We start from the raw sequence: 24,705 nt of genomic DNA, 5'->3' as shown, positions 1-24,705 counted from the left end.
TCGTTTCAGAAAGGAACCAATTGCTATTCAAGCCGATGTGAAAGGAATGTTTCACCAGTTTTTCGTTTCAGAGCCTGATCGTAACTTTCTTCGATTTCTATGGTGGAAGGACGGTTCTGAAGAAATAGTCGAACATAGGATGACTGTTCATCTGTTTGGCGCAGTGAGTTCGCCTGCAGTCGCTAACTTCGGCCTACGAAAGGCTGCTGATGATGGTGAATCTCAATACGGTAAACCAGTTGCTGACTTCATACGTAATGACTTTTACGTCGACGACGGTTTGAAATCTCTTCCATCGGAAGCTGATGCAATTCAATTGATCGACTCTTCTACTAAGATGTGTGCTAAGGCAGGTTTAACATTGCATAAATGGGTAACTAACAATAGACAAGTGTTAAATTCAATTCCCACAGATTTGAGAGCAACCGACTGGAAGGAGATTTCTTTACACGACCAGTTACCTATTGAACGTGCTCTTGGTGTTGTTTGGTGCGTGGAAACGGATACGTTCGAGTTTCGAATGGAATTTAAAGATAATCCTGTCACTCGCCGGGGGATTCTCTCTACTTTAAGTGCAGTATACGATCCGTTTGGTTTCCTGGCACCTGTATTGATTGTTGGAAAACTGATTCTACGAGAGTTGTGTATGTCTCAGCTTGATTGGGACGATCCACTTCCAGACGAGATGTATCATAAGTGGGCCAAATGGCGAAATGATATAATATCAGGAATCGAGAACATTAAGGTCAAACGATGTTTTAAACCGGTTGATTTTGGTTCCGTGAGCAAGGCAGAAATGCATTTTTTCTCAGACGCAAGTGAATTTGCTTATGCTCAATCATCTTACATCAGACTAATTAACACTCTAGGACAATTGTCCGTATCTTTTCTTTTAGGTAAATCCAGGATTGTACCAAAAACCAAAACCACTACCATTCCAAGGTTGGAACTTGTTGCCGCAGCCTTATCAGCACGTATGAGTGGATTGATAACGAGAGAACTGGCTTACGATGCTACACATTATTATTGGTGTGACAGCAAAGTTGTTCTGGGGTATATCCGAAATGAAGCAAGAAAGTTCAAGGTATTTGTATCTAACCGCATACAACAAATTCATGACCACTCCAGTACCAGTGATTGGCATTACGTTCCATCCGCATCTAATCCAAGTGACTCTGGTACAAGGGGAGTGAGTATTGTTCAGCTGACAAACTCTACATGGTTAAATGGACCGCCCTTCTTGCATACTAATGAGCCATTACCGACTGCTGAATCTTGTGTGGAAACTGCTGATGTTGACATTTCAGACGAGATGCGGAAGACTACTTGTGTATTTTCTACTTGCATATCTTTAGATTTGTTTCAGAAATGGTTTATTAATTTATGCAATAATTTCTCATCATGGACCAGGTTGCGCAGGGTAATCGCTAGATGTCTGATGTGGAAGAAACGACTGATGGATGCTGCTAAAGTTAATATAAAGGAGGGTAGCATGTTTAAATCGATTTCTTCTGACTGTACCATACCTTGCGTAGATGACATTCAAGTAAGTGAGAAGTTAATATTGAAACATGTTCAAGATCAACACTTCTACGATGAGAAAGTATTACTAAGCAAGTTGTTAAACACGAACAGTTTAGAGGATCGTAAATCAGATGTTCAGCTGAAAAGATCAAGTTTTCTATATGGACTAGATCCGTTTTTAGATGAAAACCAACTTATAAGAGTTGGGGGAAGAGTAAAACGTTCCAAGTTTGCATTTGATGTTAAGCATCCCTTGATCTTACCGAAAAGGTGTCATTTAACTAATCTTATTATCTCGCATTTTCATGAGCAGATGAACCATGCCGGGAAAGTTTCAACCTTAAATGAAGTCCGACAACGAGGCTATTGGATAATCCACGGTCTATCTACAGTTGGCGAATTGGTTCATCGTTGTGTAATCTGCCGCAAGTTAAGGGGTAAATTATCGAACCAGAAGATGGCAGACCTACCAATTGAGAGGATTTCAGATGCTGCACCGTTTACCTACAGTGGAGTAGATTTATTTGGACCTTTTAACATAAAAGAAAGAAGAAGCCTCGTAAAAAGGTACGGAGTACTTTTCGTTTGTTTATCATCGAAGGCTATACATTTAGAGTCGGCAAATACGTTGGAAACAAATTCGTTCATTAACGCATTAAGACGGTTCGTTAGTGTTCGTGGACCAGTCAGACAACTACATTATCACTACGGATAGGGGAACCAATCTTGTCGGTACCAGAAATGAATGGCAAAACGTAAATGAAGACGAGGTCAAGAAATATCTTGTGGGCCAAGGTTGTGATATCCATTTCAAATTTAACTTCCCGTCCGCCAGCCATATGGGAGGAATTTGGGAACGCCAAATTCGTACTGTGAGAAATGCATTGGCTCCTCTACTCAACATACATGGTAACCAGTTGGATGATGAATGTTTTCATACGTTGCTTTCCGAAGTCATGAACATTGTAAATTCCAGGCCCCTTACTGTTAACAACTTAAATGACCTAAATTCAATGGAACCGCTAACACCTAATCACATTCTAACCTTAAAACATAAAGTTGTAGTTCCTCCACCAGGTATCTTTCAGAATGCTGATATGTACTGTAGACGGCGATGGAGACGAGTGCAACACTTATCCAACGAGTTTTGGTGTAGATGGCGAAAAGAATACTTATCGTCAATGCAGTCACGGTCAAAGTGGACGTCACCAAAGAGAAACTTCAAAGTTGGCGACGTAGTGCTTTTGAAGGGAGACAACGTTCCACGTAACATCTGGGAATTAGCCAAGGTTATTGCACTGCATCCAAGCGACGACGGGCTCGTAAGAAAGGTTTCAGTCTTTGTTGGACGACGACAATCCGTGCTGGAAAGACCTGTGCACAAACTAGTGCAGTTGGTGCCAGTTGATTGAACTTATGAACTTGATAATACTAGAATCATGGTTAGCCATGCTCTTTTATAAAATGTATTGCGAATAATATGGATTTTGGCGATTCGCCTATACTGATGATAATCTTTGATTGAATAGACCTTAAGTCTTAATCATAAGTAATTTCATTATTGTTTCAAATCCCCGTCAGTGGAGCCTTTATAACTTGATCGTGCTGTTTAATGTTTGTAATGTGTTATTATATTCTATGTTTTGCAAAGATCTCTAGTATCGTTTGCAAGGGAGCCATGTTAAAGTGTGCGCCCTCTATTGTTGTGGTATTTGTACACTTATATGCAAATTATGCTTGTACACTACAGTATAATGCCAATCACGTAAAACGGCATTGAAAGGGACATTGTGGTCGAAGGCGGTGTTATGTGCGAGGCCTTACAATTTATTATCAGTGTTTCCAGGATATGTATTGTAGTATCATACGTTATTGAAGGAATAAACCCTGCATAAAAATTAAGCCTTCGTGTACGAGTTATTAATAAAGTGTCGCTTTATTACACCAGGATCACAAGTGAACTACTATAGGAACAGACTGTATTTTAATTGCAGTAGCAACATTGGCACATGTTTAACACAAGTTTCACCATAGATTGTTATCTGATCTAACAGAAATTATGAAAAAAAGAAAAAAAATCTTGTAACTTGAATAGAAATCTACTTCCATTTTGACAGGTCAATTGCACACATGAGAACAATAAAAGGGTCCAGACTTGGCATCCCAGATGGAGTTCATGACATTTTAACAAGAACATCATTTCCTTCCAACATCTGTATCACTATCATTGTTCCCTTTTGTTTAAAATACTTTACTTTATTATGTTGGTTTTTAACCACAAATAATCAAACTTATTTTACAACTCCCTGCAAATAACTATGAGAAACTTTAAATCTGGCTTTTAAAAGCCATTACAATTTTCAAGCAAGGTGTACCCTGCTACAATTATGCTACAGTACAATACATTTTGTTTACACTCTTCGTAACCTATTGTTCTATCGCCTCCTAAAGGAGCGGTTAAGACAGTTGAACCGTAAGTACGAATCCATAAGGGTCGCTCCATGGTTGAGGTGGAAGAACGAGTCATCTCGGATAAGGACTATAAACCGTACTGTACAAACCTAGCTCATGTGCACTAAAGAACCTAGTACATCTTTTTAGATGAAGGGTGTGGGGGGGGGGGGTTGTTACCCTGGTGTATTACTGTAGTACATCCACTAATCAATCACTAGTCTTTGACTGAAGAGGTCACCCAGTATAAATAAATAATACAATGTTAGTTTTTAGGAAAAATGTTTTTTAGACCAATTTCTTTGCAACAGTCCAATGATATTGATAAGATAAGATAATAAGATTATAAAGCGCACATATCCACAAAGTGCTCAAGAATACCTGTATGTGCACAATCCTATCAGTCTCAACAAGATGTGTAATAATTACAATCAATTGTTGCAAAGAGGTTATTATAATGAATTTGTTAGATGGTGAATGTCCATTGGATGGTAAACTGCTAGTTTGATTTATAAAGACCAGTTAACATTTTCTGCTGGTAAGGCCTATTGTGTACTTTGATGTCCTCCCAGGGTTTCACATCCTAGGGATATCAAATAATGAGATCATTTCACTTTATGACTCACAACAAAGGGATTTGATTCATTGTTAACAGTACAGGACATCACTACTTATCAAACGCACATAATGTTTAGTGATTGGTTGGTAGACCAACACAGGACATATTATAAAAATTGATAGGACATTGGTCCTTGCTTGTAAAGATAACTTTGTTGTCTTGTACAATAATAACTTAAGATCTTGTTTCTGCTGCGAAAAACCGTTTGTGAATAAATTACCCCCAATCTCTTGGAAACAGAAACAGGACACATTTTCAATATCCAATCCGGTTAAATGGTAGCTTGAAAATAAGGGTTAATTAAGGTAAATTAATTGATTAAGTGTTAGGATGCAATGTTAAAATGATTAAAATATCACTGTGCAACTTTTAGCTGTAATGTAAATTTAACGCAAAATAATGGTTATTTGATAAGACAGATTGAACGTTTGACCGCTTGATCATCATTGCATTTACGTCACTAATGTAAATGGTTATTTGGAATTACAAATTCAGCAGAAATGTGATTATGTCCTAAAATTATGTTTTTTTTCAAATACAGTACTGCTTATTTGGTATGCAGCAGAAACAGGTCCTAAAAACTACTCCATAAAAAACAGGACTTTATGAAAATGTAAAAAAGGACAAACTACTGTAGAAACATTACACTACTGTAGGTCTATCTATATATAAATTTACGTAAGGGCAAAATTTGGTAAATCGCGCGTTATTTCTAAAATGTTAAATTGAGTTTGATAATTAGTTATTAGAGTACAGCATCATAATGTTGAAGACAAGCCGATTTTCTTTAAAAAATACTATTTTGATAGATTTAATATACGTTTATACAAATTTATTGATTTGCGATGAATGGAACATTCCAATCTCTGTTCCACAAGTGTCTATTCCCTCAGGCGTCGTAAAGGCAAGTACTGTATACTCATAACAGAAATTCGATCCATTTTTTTTTCAACCAACCCAACCATTTCAATCTGTGCTGCAGAGGTTGGATATACATTTTTTTTTAACGGATAATGAGCTAGCGTTTTCACTCGCCGTATATTATGTACACATCTTTATTATTGCAGTTAAACCACCCACATCATCACCCTTCCCTCACTGGCATGAGTAGCGTTGTAAAACCAGTAGAGGATGGGCCTACGGTACATCACATGCCCTAAACGCAGAACAACTTTGGTGGGTAGGGTAGGAACCAACTTAAGTATGAATTGGCTCTAGTCTAAGAAACAATTGAAAACCATTAGGCCTACTAATTAAGTTGAGTTAGATAATTTAATATTTATTGACAAATAAATCGAATTTATGATTTTCCTCGAATAGAGGTGGTTTTCACAAATTGTTTTATATTATATAAACATACACGTCGTATTGATGTATCGTTACATGTACTGTACTATTTCAATCGACTATGACGGTGATAGTTCCAACAAAGTATTAAAAAATCACAATGTTTTACTGTGTTTAGTGGTATATTATTTGTAAAACATAAAAACAATTAATATTTCGTTACTAAATGGATAAAGAATATATTTAAAAATTGTTCCTCTTTGCACCCATCCTCTTCCCCATCCCTCAACCCTGATGTTACATACAAAACACAAATTAAGTTTGTTTAAATTTGACTTAAACAATTGGTTTAATTTTGTGACAAATTTCTCTTTCAGTTTCGGAAGTAATTCCCAAGGTGCTAATTTTAGTTGAGTACATAAATCACAGTGTCTATTTATTCGTTCCTGTAAACGACATGTATTATTGTCCTGCGGTACGTACATTATAAATCGCCAGTCTTTTAACGCTGAAATTATTATGTATTCGAGAACCATCTGTGGGCACGACCTAGATGGTACGCGAGCGAAGCGAGCGCACCATCTAGTTTGAAAAATTGAGCCTAATAATATAATAGTGGTATTCATAAGGCTCCCTTACAAAAAAGCCCTAGGCCTTAGCATTGTAATGAAAGGCAAACATTAAAACACAGCAACAGTGGAGGAAGTAAAGAATAATTTATCAAAATAATGTTCAAATTTCAGGATGTATGCTAAGCAGAAGGTGCAGCCTACTTTCAGCTCAACTGGAGAACTCTGGTCCCTGGATGTAATCTACAGGTTAATGGGCAACATCCCATAAAGATCTACATTTGAGGAAATGAACAGATCAAATAACAACATAAGGTGTTATGAGAAGAGCCCTAGATTAAATGACTCAGCCTGTTGGAATGTTCATGCTGACATAGGTGATCCCCAACAAACTACCTACTACTGCCTCAAGCTGATATGAAAACATTGGATTTGAAGTCACAAGCTGGTCTAGGTTAAAACAGATCAAAGTATTACTTTTCAGGATGGATAAAAACAAATACAAGTTTTCATTTCAGCCCTATATTGTTGTAAGCCACATCATACTGCATAGAAAAGGTGTTTTTTTTATGGGTAACTTTACAAAAGTGCTGATTATTTAAGACACTATTCTCTCTTTTTGTAAAAACAATGCATTTATATATTATCACATTTAAAACATTAAATTGGTCATCTTTTCTTAAATTTAAGTTTTAATTATTATAGAAAGAGAAAAACAATATTATACACTGACAGTATACATTATAGTTTGTGTTGAATGTTCTTTTGAGGATGCACTTAGGCCTAGGATTTTGTAGGCCCTACTTCTAGCTTGCTGGGAACAACAACGTACAATAAAACATTGTTGAATTGATTTTTTTTATTTTTTTAGCAAAAAAATATACTTAGGCGTTTATAGTACAGGGGCCACTTAAAATATTAAAATCACCTTTTTTTGTTCACATTTTTAATCGTTTAAAGATGAAAACATAGTATTTTTACATTTTACATTATAGATTGTGACCATCAATTACAAATTTGTAAAACTGTACAAATCGTTAGGGTCTGTTTCTGCTGCATAGTGAAGTACAAACCATTTATTTCAAAATAGATTAAAAAATAAAATGTTTATCGACTGCATTTCTGCTAAATTTGAGTTTAAAAAAATGTTTGAAAATGTGGGTGATCAACGAAAAACCTTTTAAGATACCTAAAGTGCAATGGGCTCAGGCGGTCAAACAGTCAGCATCCTACAGTTACAGGTAAGTTGAATCAAAATGTTGAAGGGCAACTAAGGGCATGATGTAGTACAGTATGTGACTCATTTTGATTAAAATCTGTGCAAATTGTGCCTTTAGAAAAACCATACACTTCTATAAAAAACGCCATAGACACACTTCTAATTACTATGAGAAGCCTAGAGCATTATCTATCCATCATAACATTCTGAAAAATGAATAATGCATGCAGTCTCTGAAACTGCTCATGCTCAAGCAAATATTACTAATATGCTATAGCTTCATTGACAATGACATCACTAGACTTGCCCCAAGTCTGTATTGTTTTTTTTTATAATTTATTTGTTTTTATTTCGACCGCGATTTTTGTCTGAAAATACATCTGATAAGAATGACGTAGGTTATCATACCGTATTTGGCTTTATGGGGCGGGCGGTATGTAAATATGGATTTCGAATCAACCAATGATCATTTTGTTTCAAAATGAAAAAGATCGAGTACGTACAGTGCTGAATGTACGATCTAGACCGTTGAAATATGAAATCGTGTTGCCAAGTTGTTTTGTTTATTGTTTAGTCCTTCACCTAGGCCTCCTTCGTAGGTCCTACTCAGCTCGCACGTATGATCTGCCAAATAAAACGCCAATAAGAGGTAGGCCTACATACCACCACCGGCACACAACAGGATTCACAAACAACAGACAGGGCTACGACACCACTACACAGAACAGGATAGAGTCTGGGTGGGAATTAAATCAAATTATCTCCGCGTAATATTAAATGATCCATTCAATGTTTGATTTGCGGAGAAGCAAGACGAGTTTTCATGTTCTTGGGAAAAATCCCATCAAATGTTTACCAGACTACTAGGCATATAAAATCATTTCTAGCCTTCAGAAACTTTCATCAATGTACCCAAGTACATGGTCTAAACGTAACATAGCGCATGCATACCATCTTAGTTGTTGAGTCTTTGAAATTCTGAAATATGAATATTAAAACGGTGTACGAGTGAGTAGCCAATCGCATGCAGCTGAAACTAGTCAACCGGATAATCTATGCACCAAGAATTCTTGGTGTCAAACCACGTGACTTTTGCGTGTTTCCCCAGACGGAGTATCCAAACTCAAGTAATACAGGTATGAAACGCCATATGTGCAACAATATTTATATTTTTACTAATATTAAGAAAAAACTCTGTCTGGAGCCCAGACTATGACATCACATGAAATAAAAATTCCCCTTTAGTTTTGTCAATGACCTACAGTAATTTTGTAAAGGGTGTTTTCTTTATGAAACTTGAATTTCTGAGAACATTCTTAGGGTACAGTATGTTCAGACTAATGGAGTTACGGTGGAGTTATCTACGCAAGGCGTACGGTAATCCGTGGCGTTAAAAGCCAAGGTGTTCAGACACAACGACCAACATTCCAATGCCTTGTGTAAAACACTCTGATCAGGTCAAAGCAGATAGAACAATATGTATACATTTATGACAATGCATGAAAGTTTACATTGTAACATTGTTTTTTGTTATTGTTATTTATATAATGTTTACCTTCAAATATACTGATTTGTTCTTAATACTTGCAGAATTGCATTTTAATTCCAAAAAATTTAAAACGTAATTATTACACGGAAAATTATCTGATTAATTGATTTAATTTATGAAAATATCATATCACTGATGCCAACTTTACTGTTCTTTAAAATTGAAAACCTGAAAATACATTTGACATCGCTGTCGTATACTAGGTTACAGGTATGTAGTTAATCGTAGTCGTGTCTTTTCATTGGTTAAGGTTAAAATCACTGATGCATCACTGGATTAGCGTTATTAAATCTACCATTAACGCCACTGGCACGGAGTAAGAGCTCCCTAACGCTAATCCGCGGCATGGTTCAGACACAAAAATATGTACGCCGCTTACATAACTGATCCACCGTAACACTGTCTGAACATACCCTCAGACAACTGGGTAACATAACAATAACATTCTATAACAAGATGTTGGAGGCTAGAGTTGACCTGGCAAATTTGCAGGGTACACACCAGTCATTTGGGAAAGTGTAGTTGACCTTTCAGATAAACAAATGATTTTTTTTTCATATGCATCCAACAGTGAGCAACTCAGCAATACTTGTTGGATAAACTATTTCATAATTTATCGTGAGCACTACTGTAAGTCTCATTTGAGGCTTAGGGAGTGGAGAATTGGAACCTGGGATTGGAAGGCAAGGGAACCACCAAGCTACTGTACATCTACACTATTCAAAATGTTGTAACCATAGTATATCCTGAAACATACAGTTGTATCATGTGTTATTAGGAAAGTCATGCCAGTAACATTGCATGACTAATGATTATAATAGAGTACAGTGCATCACAGGATTTCTATGACCACATTACCACAGAAAGTCATCACATAACATTAACAAGAACTGTTCAATTTTGACCAGGAACTGTTCAATTTGACCAGGAACTTTACAGCTTGTATTGATCACCACGCGATATTACCGACGCCAAGTAACAAAATATAGACACTAATAATATTGATTACTCATGCTGTAATAACTACAGTACGTCTATTTTTGAAGATCTTCTAAAAATGTGGTCTTTAATAAGAACAGCTCAATTCAGGAAATATTTGGAGAACCATAAGACCAAATGAAAAAGTATTCACGATCAGATTCCTACTGTAGTAGCGCATTCATTATCAAATTTCGGAACAGCGTGGGTTGATTTTTTTTCTTCAGTATTGTGATTTTTTTTAAATGGTCATATAAAAATAAAAAAATTTAAAAATCATTCTATCTTCCATCAAAATTTAACACATATTATAAAGTGTTTGAAGGTTCTGTAGGTAAACAAGGACTGACTATCAGTCTCACTCCGGTGCGTCACTTTCTGTACTAATAGTAAATTCCCTCATAAAAAAAACAATTCAAATCTTGGATGTGAATTACTAATTACACAACAGTTAAATACTGCACCCCTTGGGGATAACTAACTGTTTCATCCAGAACAACTACTCTGTGGACTGGAAAATGCCCTCGTACAACCACATGGCTTTAGTGGAAAAATTTCTGCTTCTACCCAGGTTGACATTGGGAAAATCATACACCGGAATTTTACCAACACAGGGAATTTTGTTAAATCAGAACCCTAGATGGCCAGAAATGGTACTGTGTCACACATACAATTTATGATAAATGGACACTACAGTGTCAGTAGTTCATCTGAAATGAAACTTTATAGCTAATCTTAGTTAAAAGTTCTAAAATGTTAGCCTACCGTACTGTATGTACGCCTAAATGTACCTGTACCTTAAATTAAGATCTTTTTATGCAAAGGCAATAAAGCACAGCTGACTGTCTTTTTTTTCTCTTGGCCAAGTTTAGGCTTGTGTAATATGAAATGTACAAACTAGGCCTAGACGAGGTGACATATGAACATCCAACAATATTCTACTGACTGTATTGTTTGTATAGGGCTAGGAAACAAGGTCTAAAGGCCCTGTGTCATTTGCATTATACAAGAGTATTCCTACTACTATAGTTAAAACAATAATATTTACTACATCTTATCATTAGAATCACAAATCTTTCTTGGAAACAGAGATAGACTAGAAGCATTGTCGTTTGCTGCTGTAGTATTGACTGAGACGATAAGCATGTGTAAATTTGCTTCAATGATAATTGAAAGGGTACAGTATATAATAAAGAATAGGTAATATTGCCAGTTGTCATGTTTGTTTTAACCGATAATGTCAACAAATTACCATATTATTAAGATAATAGGAAGAAATTATTTTTTCTGTAAGCTAATCTTCTCTAATCATCCAATCATAAATAATAATGAATGCAACTAAGCGTGATATAAACAGAATTCTTTTGGGAAATGAATGGAGCCGCGGTCTAAGCAGCATGACCAGATCTCCCGGAATAGCATTGTATCTTAACCTTAATGTTTCCTGATCGTATCTGTAATTTTTCCTGCTGGAAATTCAGCGGAATGGATAAGTACTGAAACAAGCAAATACCATATTTAGAATAAATTTATTTCAGGAAGTGCATAACGCCCCTTGACCTTCACAAACGCATGGTTGGTGATGAGTTGTTATCTAATTTGAGGTTTTTCAATATCTATACAATTTTATTATGTAATCGAGTCAATTACATAAAATTAATACACTAAAAATGAGTTGCTTTTAGAGAATGAAAATTGTTGATTTATTCTTAAATCATTTTCACAAATACGAAAAATGGTTGATTCCAAAAACTTATAAAGAGAGTGATGGCTTCAGTCGTAATATCTGATTCTGTAAAATTATCATAAATTGTTTGTAAACATTAAAAAAATATCAAAAACAGAAAATAAGAATTTTTTTACAGTACCTGCCACAAAATTTGTTTTTTTGATCAATAGAATGGTACGTACCTCATCAGATAAGATATAACTAATAGTTTTTAACCAAATAAGGAGTTCAATGTACCAGATCCCGCCTACACAAAGTACACAAACCCATGATTTATTGGTAGAGCCTAGAGGACAATTATTGTCAACAAACAAAACAAGAATTTAGAATTACTTTGCACGTTATTGTGGTAAATCCTAGAAATTCTCCACACTTCACAAGGACTTTTTTGGAAATATTCATTGTGTATCTTACTAGTTGAATAACCACATATTTTTGACATTTCATTACAGTACTTTTCACAATAAAAATTGTGAAAATGTCACTCAGATTATCATCCATACTGGTGGGTATTAATGTGACTAATGTTAGTTTGGTAACAACCTAAAAGTTCCAGAGATCTGCTTTAATAAATCCGTCCTGTAACAGTGTAATACTTAACATGTTTTGTCTGGATTCTGTGGGACTTTGGGGGGCCGGAGTTGTTGTAGCACAGTTACGGGGCAGCCTTTTGACATTATCAATACTATTCACATTTTAATTCTAATGTGATGGCATTCGGTTTTCGTGGAGGCTGTAATAAAAAAAGTTCCTCTGGTACAAGCAACCTGTTCTGACTTCTAACTGCAGCCAATAGCTTTTCATTTACGACAACCAAAAGTGCATCAAGTTTTATTCTCTGTCCATATGCGAGAATATTGGGTTGTGTTTCCACCATCTTGACACAGTTTTGATGGTTTCTAAGTCCAGGTGACAACCAACAATCGATTGACTCCACTTATGTAGATCATCACAATTTGAAAGCTCCCTATTAACTCCCATTGTTGGATCATTAAATAAATAATTAAATCATCATCATAATCATTAAATTAAAATTAATAAATTAAATAAAATCAAAAACTATAATAATGGTTGGGTTAGACGGGGAAAAAAGTATGACGAAGGAGCTATAAAATTGGGGAAAACAGAATCACAACACACAAGATGGCATCTGGCCTTCATTTATAGCCGAACTACTGTATGAAAATGAATGCACATTTTCCAGTATTTTCACATGAAAAACATAAACAAACTTAACTTTTTTCCACCTACCACCTCTATTGAACAAATATTTTCATATTCATTAAACGGAGGTTTATGACCAAATAAGGAATTCTATAAGCTGGACTTTGCCTACACAAAGCACACAAGCCTACGATTTGAGTCGTAAAGGACAATTGATAACAATAAAGAAAAGAAACAAAGAATTTCGAAGGATTTTGTGTAAATCACCTTTTATATTTTATTGTATAAACCCACCAAAAGATTTACCAATATATAGGAAATTTCTCTAATATGAAATTGTCATTTTGATTTTAAATCCTAGTTGCACAGTCCTATAATATTAAGGATTTCAAACAATGGATAATTTTCACCCTAGTGGTTTACAAACGTCAGAACACTAATTCACGCTAGTGGATTGACGACCGTCAACAAAATCCAGCGTGAATAGCAACGGAAGTGCAGGACACTGAACTCCCACAAAACTGGACACCATTCAACCAAAATCTTTTTTGGTTTTTCAGATTTTAGAATAGAGTTTAATCCAATTTTTTTAAAGCATTTTGTAATTTTGATCTTTTTATTTTTAAATTTAGGGTCGTTTTGAGAGAGTTTGAGATATTTAGGAGTCTTGGAAGAGTTTGCAGTATTTAGGAAGTCTAGTTTTGGGGAATATTTCCATGACTTAATAAAGAGTCTGGTTTTAGTGGAGCTTCCAGTATTTAAGAAGTCTAGTTTTGGGAAACTTTTCCCACCTTTGAGTTTAGATTTTGGTTTAGTTGATTTTCAGAATTGAGGAATTCTAGTTTTGGAAAATGTTTCTAGAATTTAGGGTTTACAGTCTAGTAGTCTAGTTTAGTTTTGGGAAATTATATTCTCTCTCTCAGTAATTAGGAAGTAAACATTTTTTAGAGTTTCCTCCAGTATTTACAGAATCTGGATTTGGGATAGTTTTTTGAGAATAGGAGGTGAGCGAATAATGATACACAAATAAACAAATAGATGAAAACATAAACACATGAATGAACAAATGGATGAACAAGTACAGAACTTGTGCGAAATGATTCCCTCATATGGGAGTCGATATTTGGTTGATAATTTACTGTAGAGATTCTGATTATGGAAAATTGTCCACGATTTAGAAAGAAGTTTTGATATGAACAAGGATAAAGATATGAATGATAGAATGAAAAAGACAATGATTGAATGACCAAAATAGGCCTTCAAGTCAAGAAGGGTTACACAACAAAAACTACATAATCATGATTAACTCTATGGCATTGATGAAAGTGAATTAATTATCTGAGAAAGACCTTGTTCTGATTTTGTCTAATCCTAGAGATTAAGATTACAAGACAAAAACAGAGATTACATCACCAAATTACACTTGACAAAGATGATTGGAATGTCTTATTTAAAATTACTCAAAACACCTTGGAAAAGAACAAAACATATCTGAAAATAGTGAGTTTTATTTCACAACATTCAAAACACAAAGGCATCTCATTTTTTCAGGAAATGATACTTTTACTTTAATTTCATTACCCAGTGAAGTTAACTATAGTTTCCTTTCTTTTGAGAGGTTCTGTGAGATAGCTAATATTCCTAATAGACTTTGATGAAAAAACAGGGATTTGTTTGTGGTGCAACAATATTTTTAGAATTAAAATATCTCAAACAAATGGACACCACCATAAAGATTGACAATCGAAAGTATAGCGGTATTTCATTGAATTTCTACAAACTATCACATGTCTACCCAGACAGAACAAGTATTGTGATTAAATACTTTTTCAGAGCCATTTTTGTATGACAGTAAAACAAGGTATTACTTTTTAAAAGTCAAAAAGGGTTTCAAACATGTTGAAATAAATCCATCTGGTTTCTAATGATAATTTTTGAAAAGTTTCGAATATTTCCACTTTTAAACAAATCTTCTCATCAATAAACTTTCAATTCACATAGATAGACAATAGTTTTGTAACACAAAAGAATGTAGATACAATATTTTTAAACTGGCAATAAATAACCAATTCATTCATTCTTCTACAGGCACGATATTCTTTGGGTAAAAACAGGGCACATCTCAACAGAATAAAATACTCATACTTATACAAAGACCCAATAAATAATGTGTAGGTTTTAGCTTTCAATACAAAATAGTGATTATTAAATTTGATTTGTTTCAACACAAACTTTACGAAAAAATCAGTCAGCGTTCTTAAATATGTCATTATAATTTTCTTTGGAGGGGACAGCTAGGCTACATACTGTATGATATCCTACAGTAGTTAGGCAAAAAAAGGACTTAAGGGCCTTTCACGCATGGTTCCTGTGATCGCGCAACAAACAAAGTCGCGCCTTAATGTTACAACTCTATGAGACGCCACGCGACTACATGCCAATTAACTAAAAAGATAATTTCATGCATGCTCATGAGCGTTACTCATTAGGCACGTAGCTATTTGGCGCGTTGTGAAATAAAAGAGTCGCTTTAAACACTGTGCGGACGAGAGCAGGTATGAAAAACCCTTTACTGAAATCAAATATAATTTTGTTCCGAGTTGAGTTTTATAACCAAAACAGTTTGTGGGCATGTTGTATAGACAGTTCCATTGAACTCATGAAAACATTTTCCTCATGTTACTCATAAATATTATATTCAGTATATGGACAATTGGGTCATGTAATCTAAGTCAAGTAGAAAGTATAATTCTTACAAGTATTAAAACTACTGGATAGACCCATATTGTTTGACAATACAATGAACAAAGATGGGATTTGTTTGTATAGAGAAAGACTTTAAATGCATGACATAGGTTAATGTACAAGTCAAGTAGAAAATAAAGAATCTGTTCATGCTATGTATAACTTCAAAGACATCTCAATTTACTTTGATTTACATTTGGAATGAACTAAAGAACAGTAAATGTTTGATGAACAGCTATTTGCAAATAAAATTAGGATAGAACTGATGCTAGGTAGAGTTTGGGAGCATGTTTTAATTTTTATTTTATTGCTTCAAACAATGTACTATAGTTTTAATTTATCTATTTGTATTCCTTTCTACAGTATATACAGAATATAAATGAGAATTTAAATATATCAACAGGCACAAAACATGACATTTACAATGTCGAGAAGAGACAAAAGCAATAAAGCTGGTGTGGTATGTCCAACATCAGTTTAAAAAAAAGAAAAATAGTATTTTGCTTAATAAAAGTGAAATTGATTTACTACATTTTTTGTAAAACTGATACTATACAAAAAAAAACCAGCTTGCAAAGTATATTGTAACATGTACTTCTTTGAATTGAAGACAGTTTAAATTCAGATGATATACAAGATTTATATTATAAATGAACAATAACAATGTATTTTTATTTTGTTGATAAAAAAACAAGATAAGATTGTGCATAGTACATTAGTTTCCTGTTTTACTGAAATAAACACAATATGAAGAAGTAATTATTCTTTTCCTATTAGATTTAAATATAATAAGATAGTCAATATCAAAACTGTATACAATTCAAAGAATTATTAAATGCGGCCTTCTTTTATTTTCTATTTTAAAATATAATTATAATATTTGTATTACGTATGTTAATTTTGTTTTATAAAAGGATAATGTGTAAATATGAAACTTACCAAATATGAACATTCTTCCCTTGTGAACTACAGCTGAGTGGTGGTAGCGAGGGGCGGGTGGACTCCCTGTTGTAAACGCTCTGTTAGAAACACATAATTTGTATAATTACAGTGCCAGTGCCAGCATCAAGTAGAAATAGAATCAATATCGAAACGTCAAGAAACTCAACAGTGTTTTAACTAATATGTGGTGTACCGCACACTTTACAGTACCACTATCAACAATTTAGTAGCCGTTAAAAGGGGGAGTATATGCACCAAGCGTTAAACACCGCTGTTCAGTCCAAAAGGTGTCCCCTTGTGTCCCCTTAATAGAGGATCTACTTTAATATTACATTCAAGGATCTGTGTCTGCAAAGTGTCAGATGATGTTTCCTTGTCAAAGACCTTTAACAATTATTTGTTATTAAATTAGATAACAAAATATAATTCTAAGTGGTTAGCAAATATTATTTTATAATATATTCATTTTTTATTGTACTTACAAAAAGTAAAGACCTACCTTCCCCATGATTCCTCTTTAATATCAAATCGTAGAACATCATTCAACATTTGCTTTCTGCAATGAATGACAAAAATATTTAAAAAAACACAATCAGCAACACTTGAGTCAGTGAGTGGCTGAGAAGTTGTCAAGAAAATTCTTTGATAAAATGAAAAAAGAAGATCATATATTACACTCTCTCTTACCTAAACCTCCCACACACAACCATCAGCTCCGACGCGTTAGATCGTTCACCCTCCCCAAAGTCCGGACACAACGCACAAAAAACTTCATTACTTTCCACGGAGTTTTCAATGATTGGTGAATGATCAGTAACTGAGTTATGATAAGCAAATTGTGAACCTCTATTGGTTTGTGTTACTGGATGTACTATGATGGCCATTGAAAGACTATGATATATTTTAGTGTTACTTGTTTGGACTGTGTTATACTATGTGTTTACATATTTACTATTATATTTATGTCAACTTCATCACTGCTTACTTGATGCAATAAAGGAAATAAATAAATAAATAAATAAAAATAAGAGGTTAAAACAGTGGAACCACAATATGTACAGTACAGCCCTGTAGCCCTGTAGCCATATCATTGGCAAGGGTTGAATGCTTACTCCTTACTGGAGAGTCTTCTTGGATAAGGACTATTAAATTAATGAAAAAATGACAATGCTGTGGGTAAAGTTTGATATTAAATTGTGATGAGATAAAAGTTCCTCATACATTATAAATTTTAAACAAAATTTCAATTTCAACAAAACATTTATTTAATCAAATGACTTGCAATAAAATAAAGAGCATATATTAATAAGGTCAAATGGGATATGAAGCGTCAGTAATAATTATGATAAAATAATAATATAAACCATTGGGTATCACTGAATGGGTAAATCTCATAAAATACTATTAAGGACCAAATTTTTTCTTCTAAATGTCTCCCTTTTGAAAATTTAGGTGTTGGAGACACAGAAAATAAATGTGTAAACTTACCCATTATCTCCACCAAAAACATAAATTGCACCTTTATAAGAGACGACCGTGTGTTTATTTCTCCTGAAATATAAAAAGTGTATATAATTAATTATTATTTACTATAATAAAATTATACCCCTTTCACACCAAAACTCCGGAGTGTCTCCGGAGACACCCCGGAGTTTATGACCATTCAAAACGTCGAGAAACTCCGGAGATACCCTTTTCACACCAACTAGCAAACACCGGGGTTTATAAAATAAAATTGTAAATGTCGCCCTCTATTTTGTTTGTTTAGATAGCGATGATCATTAGAATAATTTTAATTAACAATATTTTTAATTTAATAATTACTTTCAAAAGTCTGAGAAGTAATGTTTTATTGATACTACTTATTATTTTTTAAACCCGCTATATATTTTGTACAAATATTTAAAGATGTATTGTCCCTTGAAACACAAAAAATGAAGGTCAAAGTATTCTAAATTTAAATTGGCCACATCAAAGTAATATTAAAGTTATTCACTTTAAGTCGAAAATTCGAGCCAAAAACAACAAGTTTACGTAATTAACAGGTAAATTAATTTGATTACATTTCGTCTGGAAAATCGTCGCGAGCGAAAGTAAACAAAGATTTCAAACCATGAGTATACATTATGCATGATGCTAATTAGTATTGTTTACAACTCATCATGGTTGAGAAGGTGTTTTCACACAGATCGCGAGGAAGTTTTATGATTATGTATACAGAGTAGCCAAACAAACGGGTTGTATTATCAGTGGGAAAGCCACTTCGCGTTTTGACCGTTAAATCGTGTAAAATCGACTTACTTCCGCATTGACGATTTTGAAGCGCCACCTATCGTTGAAAACTGAAACTATGATTTTTCGTCGCCTAGCAAATAAGTGCTGTTTTATTTTAAGCTCTCATGAATATTTAAGAACCGCCCAACATTACCTATTATGGTAAAAGCATTTCCCAATAAGTATAATTGAATAACCAATTGGTTTCATTCAAATAAACCGAAGCTAATACAATACATTCGGCGACTGAAGTCAGGACTCATGAAATTTATAAATGTGGTACGATTTGACTACTGTTTTGTTGTCCATTTTCTGAATAGTCGGAGGTGCATCCCAACAAATTAAACAAATTATAATCAATTGTTTTATCAAGAGTAATATTAGTTTAATCGAGTATGATATATTTCTATCCTGTTCAAAATTTATTGGTGTATTCTCAGGCCTCGAAAGGTAGGTACATTTTCTAGCTGTGAGCGGGGTTTCGGCAACGCGAGACACGTGTGTCAGTATAGGCGATATAGCGAGACGTGTGTTGTACTGTGTTGATGCTGATCCGATAGTCGTTAAGTTTTACTGATTACGAGTATCATTGGTCCTGGCCGGCCTAGCCTGGTGATCTGATCTCCCGCCCCAAAAAATCCCTTTTTTCAATCAGTATTAATATTATTATTTTATTTTTCATTTATTATTTGATTTATTAGGCTCAATAGATGCCTAGCTAGGCTACTAGTAGGCATAGATTATATAAATATTAATAGTAAATACTGTAATTTAATTAATAAAATACAGCTTCTATTTGCCTTACTTTTATGTCATCATAATAATATTATAATTATATATACAACCAGACATTAACATTTTTTTTTAAATAATATTTATTATTTTTTCTGACACTTTCAGGAATCGTTGATGATGCAGAGAATTCTCTGTCTTTGTGACTTCAAACTGAGAGTGAAGTGGATAAAAAGATGACACCGGTACCTACCGACATTGTCATACCCAAACTATAATTTAATTATTTAAAACAAAATGTTGAATTACAAATAAATATTTATGTTGAATGCAAACCTACTACACTATACTCTGTAAATTATGTTATTGTCATGTGATAGACCTTAAAAATTGAATATTTATTGTATGTAGGCCTATTTTATATTTTATTATTATACTGTATTAGTTTAATATTACTATTAATTTATATTATACAGTACTACTACTAGTTTGTACATGTTTTTACCCAAAAAAAATGAATAAATAATTTGTTATTCAATCTAATTGCTTGTTTGTTCATCAATAACAAAACAATTGTAAGCAAGAATATAACAGTTCTTGTTAGCCGCTTATTTCAGGTAATATTTTTAATATTAGCTAGGCCCGACGCGCCCGATCACAACGTCACTAAATGACTTTCCGCCCCTTGAACAATCGCTCGCTAATAGGGCTAGGCCTCGGACTCGTATAAAAGCTATTATAATAGTTATGAAAATATTCCTCAACTAAAATGTATACTGTGATAAATAAACAAGTAATAATATACGTTGTATTGGAATGTATTATTTATATGAATTCTTATACGCGGACAATTATAAACATTGCGTATATCGTTCGCTATAAATAAATTCATAAACACGATGACGATGTGTTTACAAAATGGCGGTTTCGCTAGTTTTCGATGGAACAAATAGTGGTACCTTTAGTTTGAATAGTCGGAGCTGCATCCCAACCACCGAATTTTGTATCTTAAAATCGTATTCTGTAGATTATTAATTTTTCTAACAGGGATTTTAAATTCAGGACTGTTCTGTATTTTTCTAAATATTTTATTTTAACGATTTTCTAGGGTACAATTTCGGAAAAAAGACATTGGTTGATTTTGCCGTTAAATTACAGATTATCGTTTTGTTCAAATACATTTAATTTTACATGACAATATATTAAAACCATTTATGAATTTATTTCACTAACAATATTTTTCCGATAATCAGCTAAATTTACAAATATTGTGTTTTTCCAACACCCTAAAATTTAGCAATTTTGAACAAAATTAGAAAAGTAGGGCGCCCTCTCCGAGTCGAAATTTGACACGATTTGTCGACTGGCTGTCCCACTGTTATGAGATATGTTTTGATCGAAAACTTTGACTGGAAGTCAAAGTTATTTTTGGAAAAAAAAAAACGTTTGTATTTCAGTAAAAATTTTATTTTTTTCGACTAATTTTTGGTGAACTGAAAGTTAATAACTAATATGATACTTCAAAATGACCCACTTTTTTTTTAAATCTTTATTTTTTTATTTTTTTGGAATTAGTCAAAGGGACAATACATCTTTAAAGTATTTTGAAATAAAACTAAAGCAATGAGTGATCGTGTAAGGATGACCTTTTGACCCAAAACACTCCGGAGTTTGATGTTGGTACCTTTCACACCAAAACACCGGGGTGTCCCCGCAGTTCGCTCTCTGGAGAATGTTCAGCTGTTGAACCCCGCAGTTTTAAACTTCGGAGTTGCTTGATTTTACCTTTCACACCAAACAGCGGGGCATCAACTCCGGAGTGTCTCCGGAGTTTTGCTTTTGGTGTGAAAGGGGTACTACAGTAGAGCACCACTCAGTAATAAGGGGACTCAATAAAGTGCTCCTTGGTTTTGATTGTCTCCTAAATCAGGGTTGGTTAAAAACTACATATTGCTGCTCATTCATTTCTCGAGAAACGGTACGGTGATTAAAATAATAATGCACTTGTCAATTGTATGACCCACTATACAACCCACGGAGAGGTGTCATTTCTGCCATCACGCACCCATGTTAATGACACACACAATTTGACGCACTGTGACAATGTTGTTTATGATATGGTGGGTGGTGAAGGACACGACGGACATTGACACACCATTGTTAAGTGATGTACTATATAGGTTTTTTGATGAACCCCAATAATTATTTGTAAATGATGCATCAATGATGCACCTCTCCCAGGGGTTATATACAGTAGTGGGTTATATACAGTAGTGGGTCATACAATTGACAACTGGCCAGATTTGAGGTTATAATTATACAGTGGATAGGCTTAAAGAAATATATATAAACAAAGATGGAAACCATTAATCTTTTTCCCCTGGGCTTAGATTAAAAAAAGAAATCTGTTTTTACCTAGCGCCTACAAATTCATCACAGTCTGGCATCTTAGTCCATCGGTGAACCGTTTCATATGAAACATCAAAATCAATTGCTGAAAATTCAATGCATGTGTGTTATGTTACTAATTTTAAATGTTACATTGATAAAATGTACCAAAGAGTTCATGATAAACTAACCAACAGCTACCAGGCCAACAAAAGTGAAAGCTGCATTCTTCTAAACTTATATTCGAAACCAACATGATTTTAGCGACTTTGAAATGCAATGCTCATCTGTAAATTTTTGGTTATCAATAATCACAGTGTAGTGATCAGCAACTTACAACTAGCCTAGTAGAATGGTCCTGTTGCTTTGAATACGTATAAACTATTATATTAATTATTGGCCTAGGATGAAACTAGGCCTACTTCTATTGTTTTAGGCGCCGTGCCGTAGTTTCCAGCCTCATAGTCGCAGGCTAGGCATACCATATATATACACAGGTATAGTATGTAGTTGTTTTTTGATAACAGAGAGCTATCACTTATGCCATCCTCGTATATAATTAATTTCGTACGGAAAATACATTTAATTGATAATATCATTAGGTAGAGTATCCTTCTTACAATTAATTATCAGTAATATATATAACTTTTTAAATGTTAGGGATATATTTTAAAATAACTATAAATAGATATATAATTACACAAACTCAAGATGTTCTTTTCTGCCTGAAACCTAGGCCCTAGGCCTCCTCCTCCTCTGTGCTCTCACTTCGTTCGTTTTGCTACCTGATCCGTGCAGGCCTAGGCCTAGGCTAGACTGGATATTATGATTGCAAGCCAAAAAGGTAGATTTAGAAGCATATTTTATTGATTACCCATCATCAGTGTCACCCTTAACAGATAGTTAAGCTATATTTGTAGGTCATAGCTTATTTCAGACAATATTTTAGCCTCCAAAAAGGGCAGATTAGGCCTAGCCTAGGGCCTAGCCTATTATAGCCTATAGGCCTAGCTAGAAAGAGGCTAGGCATAGGCTAGCTAGCTAGCTAGGGCCTAGGCCTAGTTAGGCTAGCATCTCGCTACTCTAGCTAGTAGTTTAGGCCTAGAGGTAGGCCTAGTACTACTAGGCCTATAGCCTAGCTAGGCCTACTAGTACTAGGGCTAGCCTAGTCTTGCTAGGCCTAGGCCTAGAAAGAAGTAGTAGGCTACTACTACTAGCTAGGCTAGGCTACTAGGCCCACCTGGTTAGGCCCTACTAGGGAACTGGTAGGCTAGCTAGCTAGGCCTACTTACTAGCTAATAAGTAAGTCTAGGCCTAGCTAGGCTGCCTAACTAGCTAGCTCTATGTATGTATTTTAGTTAGGGCCTAGACTAGTTTATTAGGCCTTAGTTTAGGCTGATTAGGCCTGCCTAGTCCTAGTTAAATAAATAGGCATATAACCAGGCTCAGTCTAAACACTCTAGGCCTATCTATATGAGACCTGTGCTATTAATTATAGGACTAGAACTAGGGCCTTGCTAGCTAGCCAGCAGAATGGTCTAGAGAGGCATAGGCCTAGCTAGGGATAGGCTGGGGGGTCATAGACAGCCTATCTATATAAAATATTAGATAGGTAGGAGTATTAAGATTCATCAGTGTGTAAGTTGATTTCATTGCTAATGCCAAGGTATTATTTAGGCCTGTTTATTTTCAGGTTGAAAGCAATGGATAAAGAGAGATTCAATTCTACAACAAAAGAGACAAAAGTCAAACTCAAACTGATAATTAACAATGTTTCCAGTTAATTAATGTTAATTATTTTAATAGATTGTAGTGACCCTAACTACCTTACTGTTTGTGTATGGCTGTAATATTATATTAAATGTCATCACAATTAGTAAGGTTGTGAGGCTTCACAATTTCAAACAACTCTTGTTCTTGTGTCTCTTCTTCATGTGGATGGATTAAAAAATACTGTGAGTATTGTACACTCTTTATATGAATATTTCATCAATCACAATATCAAATATGATCAGTGTAGTCAAAATTTGATAACTTAGCATGAATCTTTTAATATCTACATCGTCAATAATTAATATTAATATAAATCTACATCACAATGTTGGATATGATCTTTGTAGTCAAAATTTGATAACTGAGCACGCATCTTTTAATAACTACCTTATCAATAACTATTAATAATGTCCTATATCACAATGTAGGATATGATCAGTGTTAGTCATAATTTGATAACTGAGCACGCATCTTTTAATATCTACCTCATCAATAATTAATATTAATAATTTATATCACATTGTTCGATATGATCAGTGTAGTCATAATTTGATAACTGAGCACGCATCTTTTAATATCTACCTCATCATTAATTATTATTAATATTCTATATCACATTGTTCGATATGATCAGTGTAGTCATAATTTGATAACTGAGCATGCATCTTTTAATATCTACCTCATCAATAATTAATATTAATAATCTATATCGCATTGTTCAATATGATCAGTGTAGTCATAATATGATAACTGAGCATGCAT

At 34.2% G+C, this 24,705-nt stretch overlaps 1 protein-coding gene across 1 annotated transcript in view; it reads right to left on the bottom strand.

Moving 5' to 3' along the window:
* The window catches only part of LOC140045088 (leucine-zipper-like transcriptional regulator 1), a 92,137-nt gene that overhangs the window by 58,517 nt on the left and 8,915 nt on the right, over window positions 1-24,705 (bottom strand). The window contains exons 2-5 of the mRNA XM_072089834.1: window positions 22,198-22,276; window positions 18,265-18,327; window positions 17,276-17,332; window positions 16,774-16,853 (exon numbers count right to left, since the gene is read on the bottom strand). Coding sequence (XP_071945935.1) covers window positions 16,774-16,853; window positions 17,276-17,332; window positions 18,265-18,327; window positions 22,198-22,276 — 279 coding nt within the window. The remainder of the gene's footprint in view (window positions 1-16,773; window positions 16,854-17,275; window positions 17,333-18,264; window positions 18,328-22,197; window positions 22,277-24,705) is intronic.

Source organism: Antedon mediterranea, chromosome 3 (assembly GCF_964355755.1).
Source record: "Antedon mediterranea chromosome 3, ecAntMedi1.1, whole genome shotgun sequence".
NCBI lineage: Eukaryota > Metazoa > Echinodermata > Crinoidea > Comatulida > Antedonidae > Antedon > Antedon mediterranea.
Note: the sequence above shows the minus strand (reverse complement) of the source record. Positions and strands in the feature narration are given on the sequence as shown.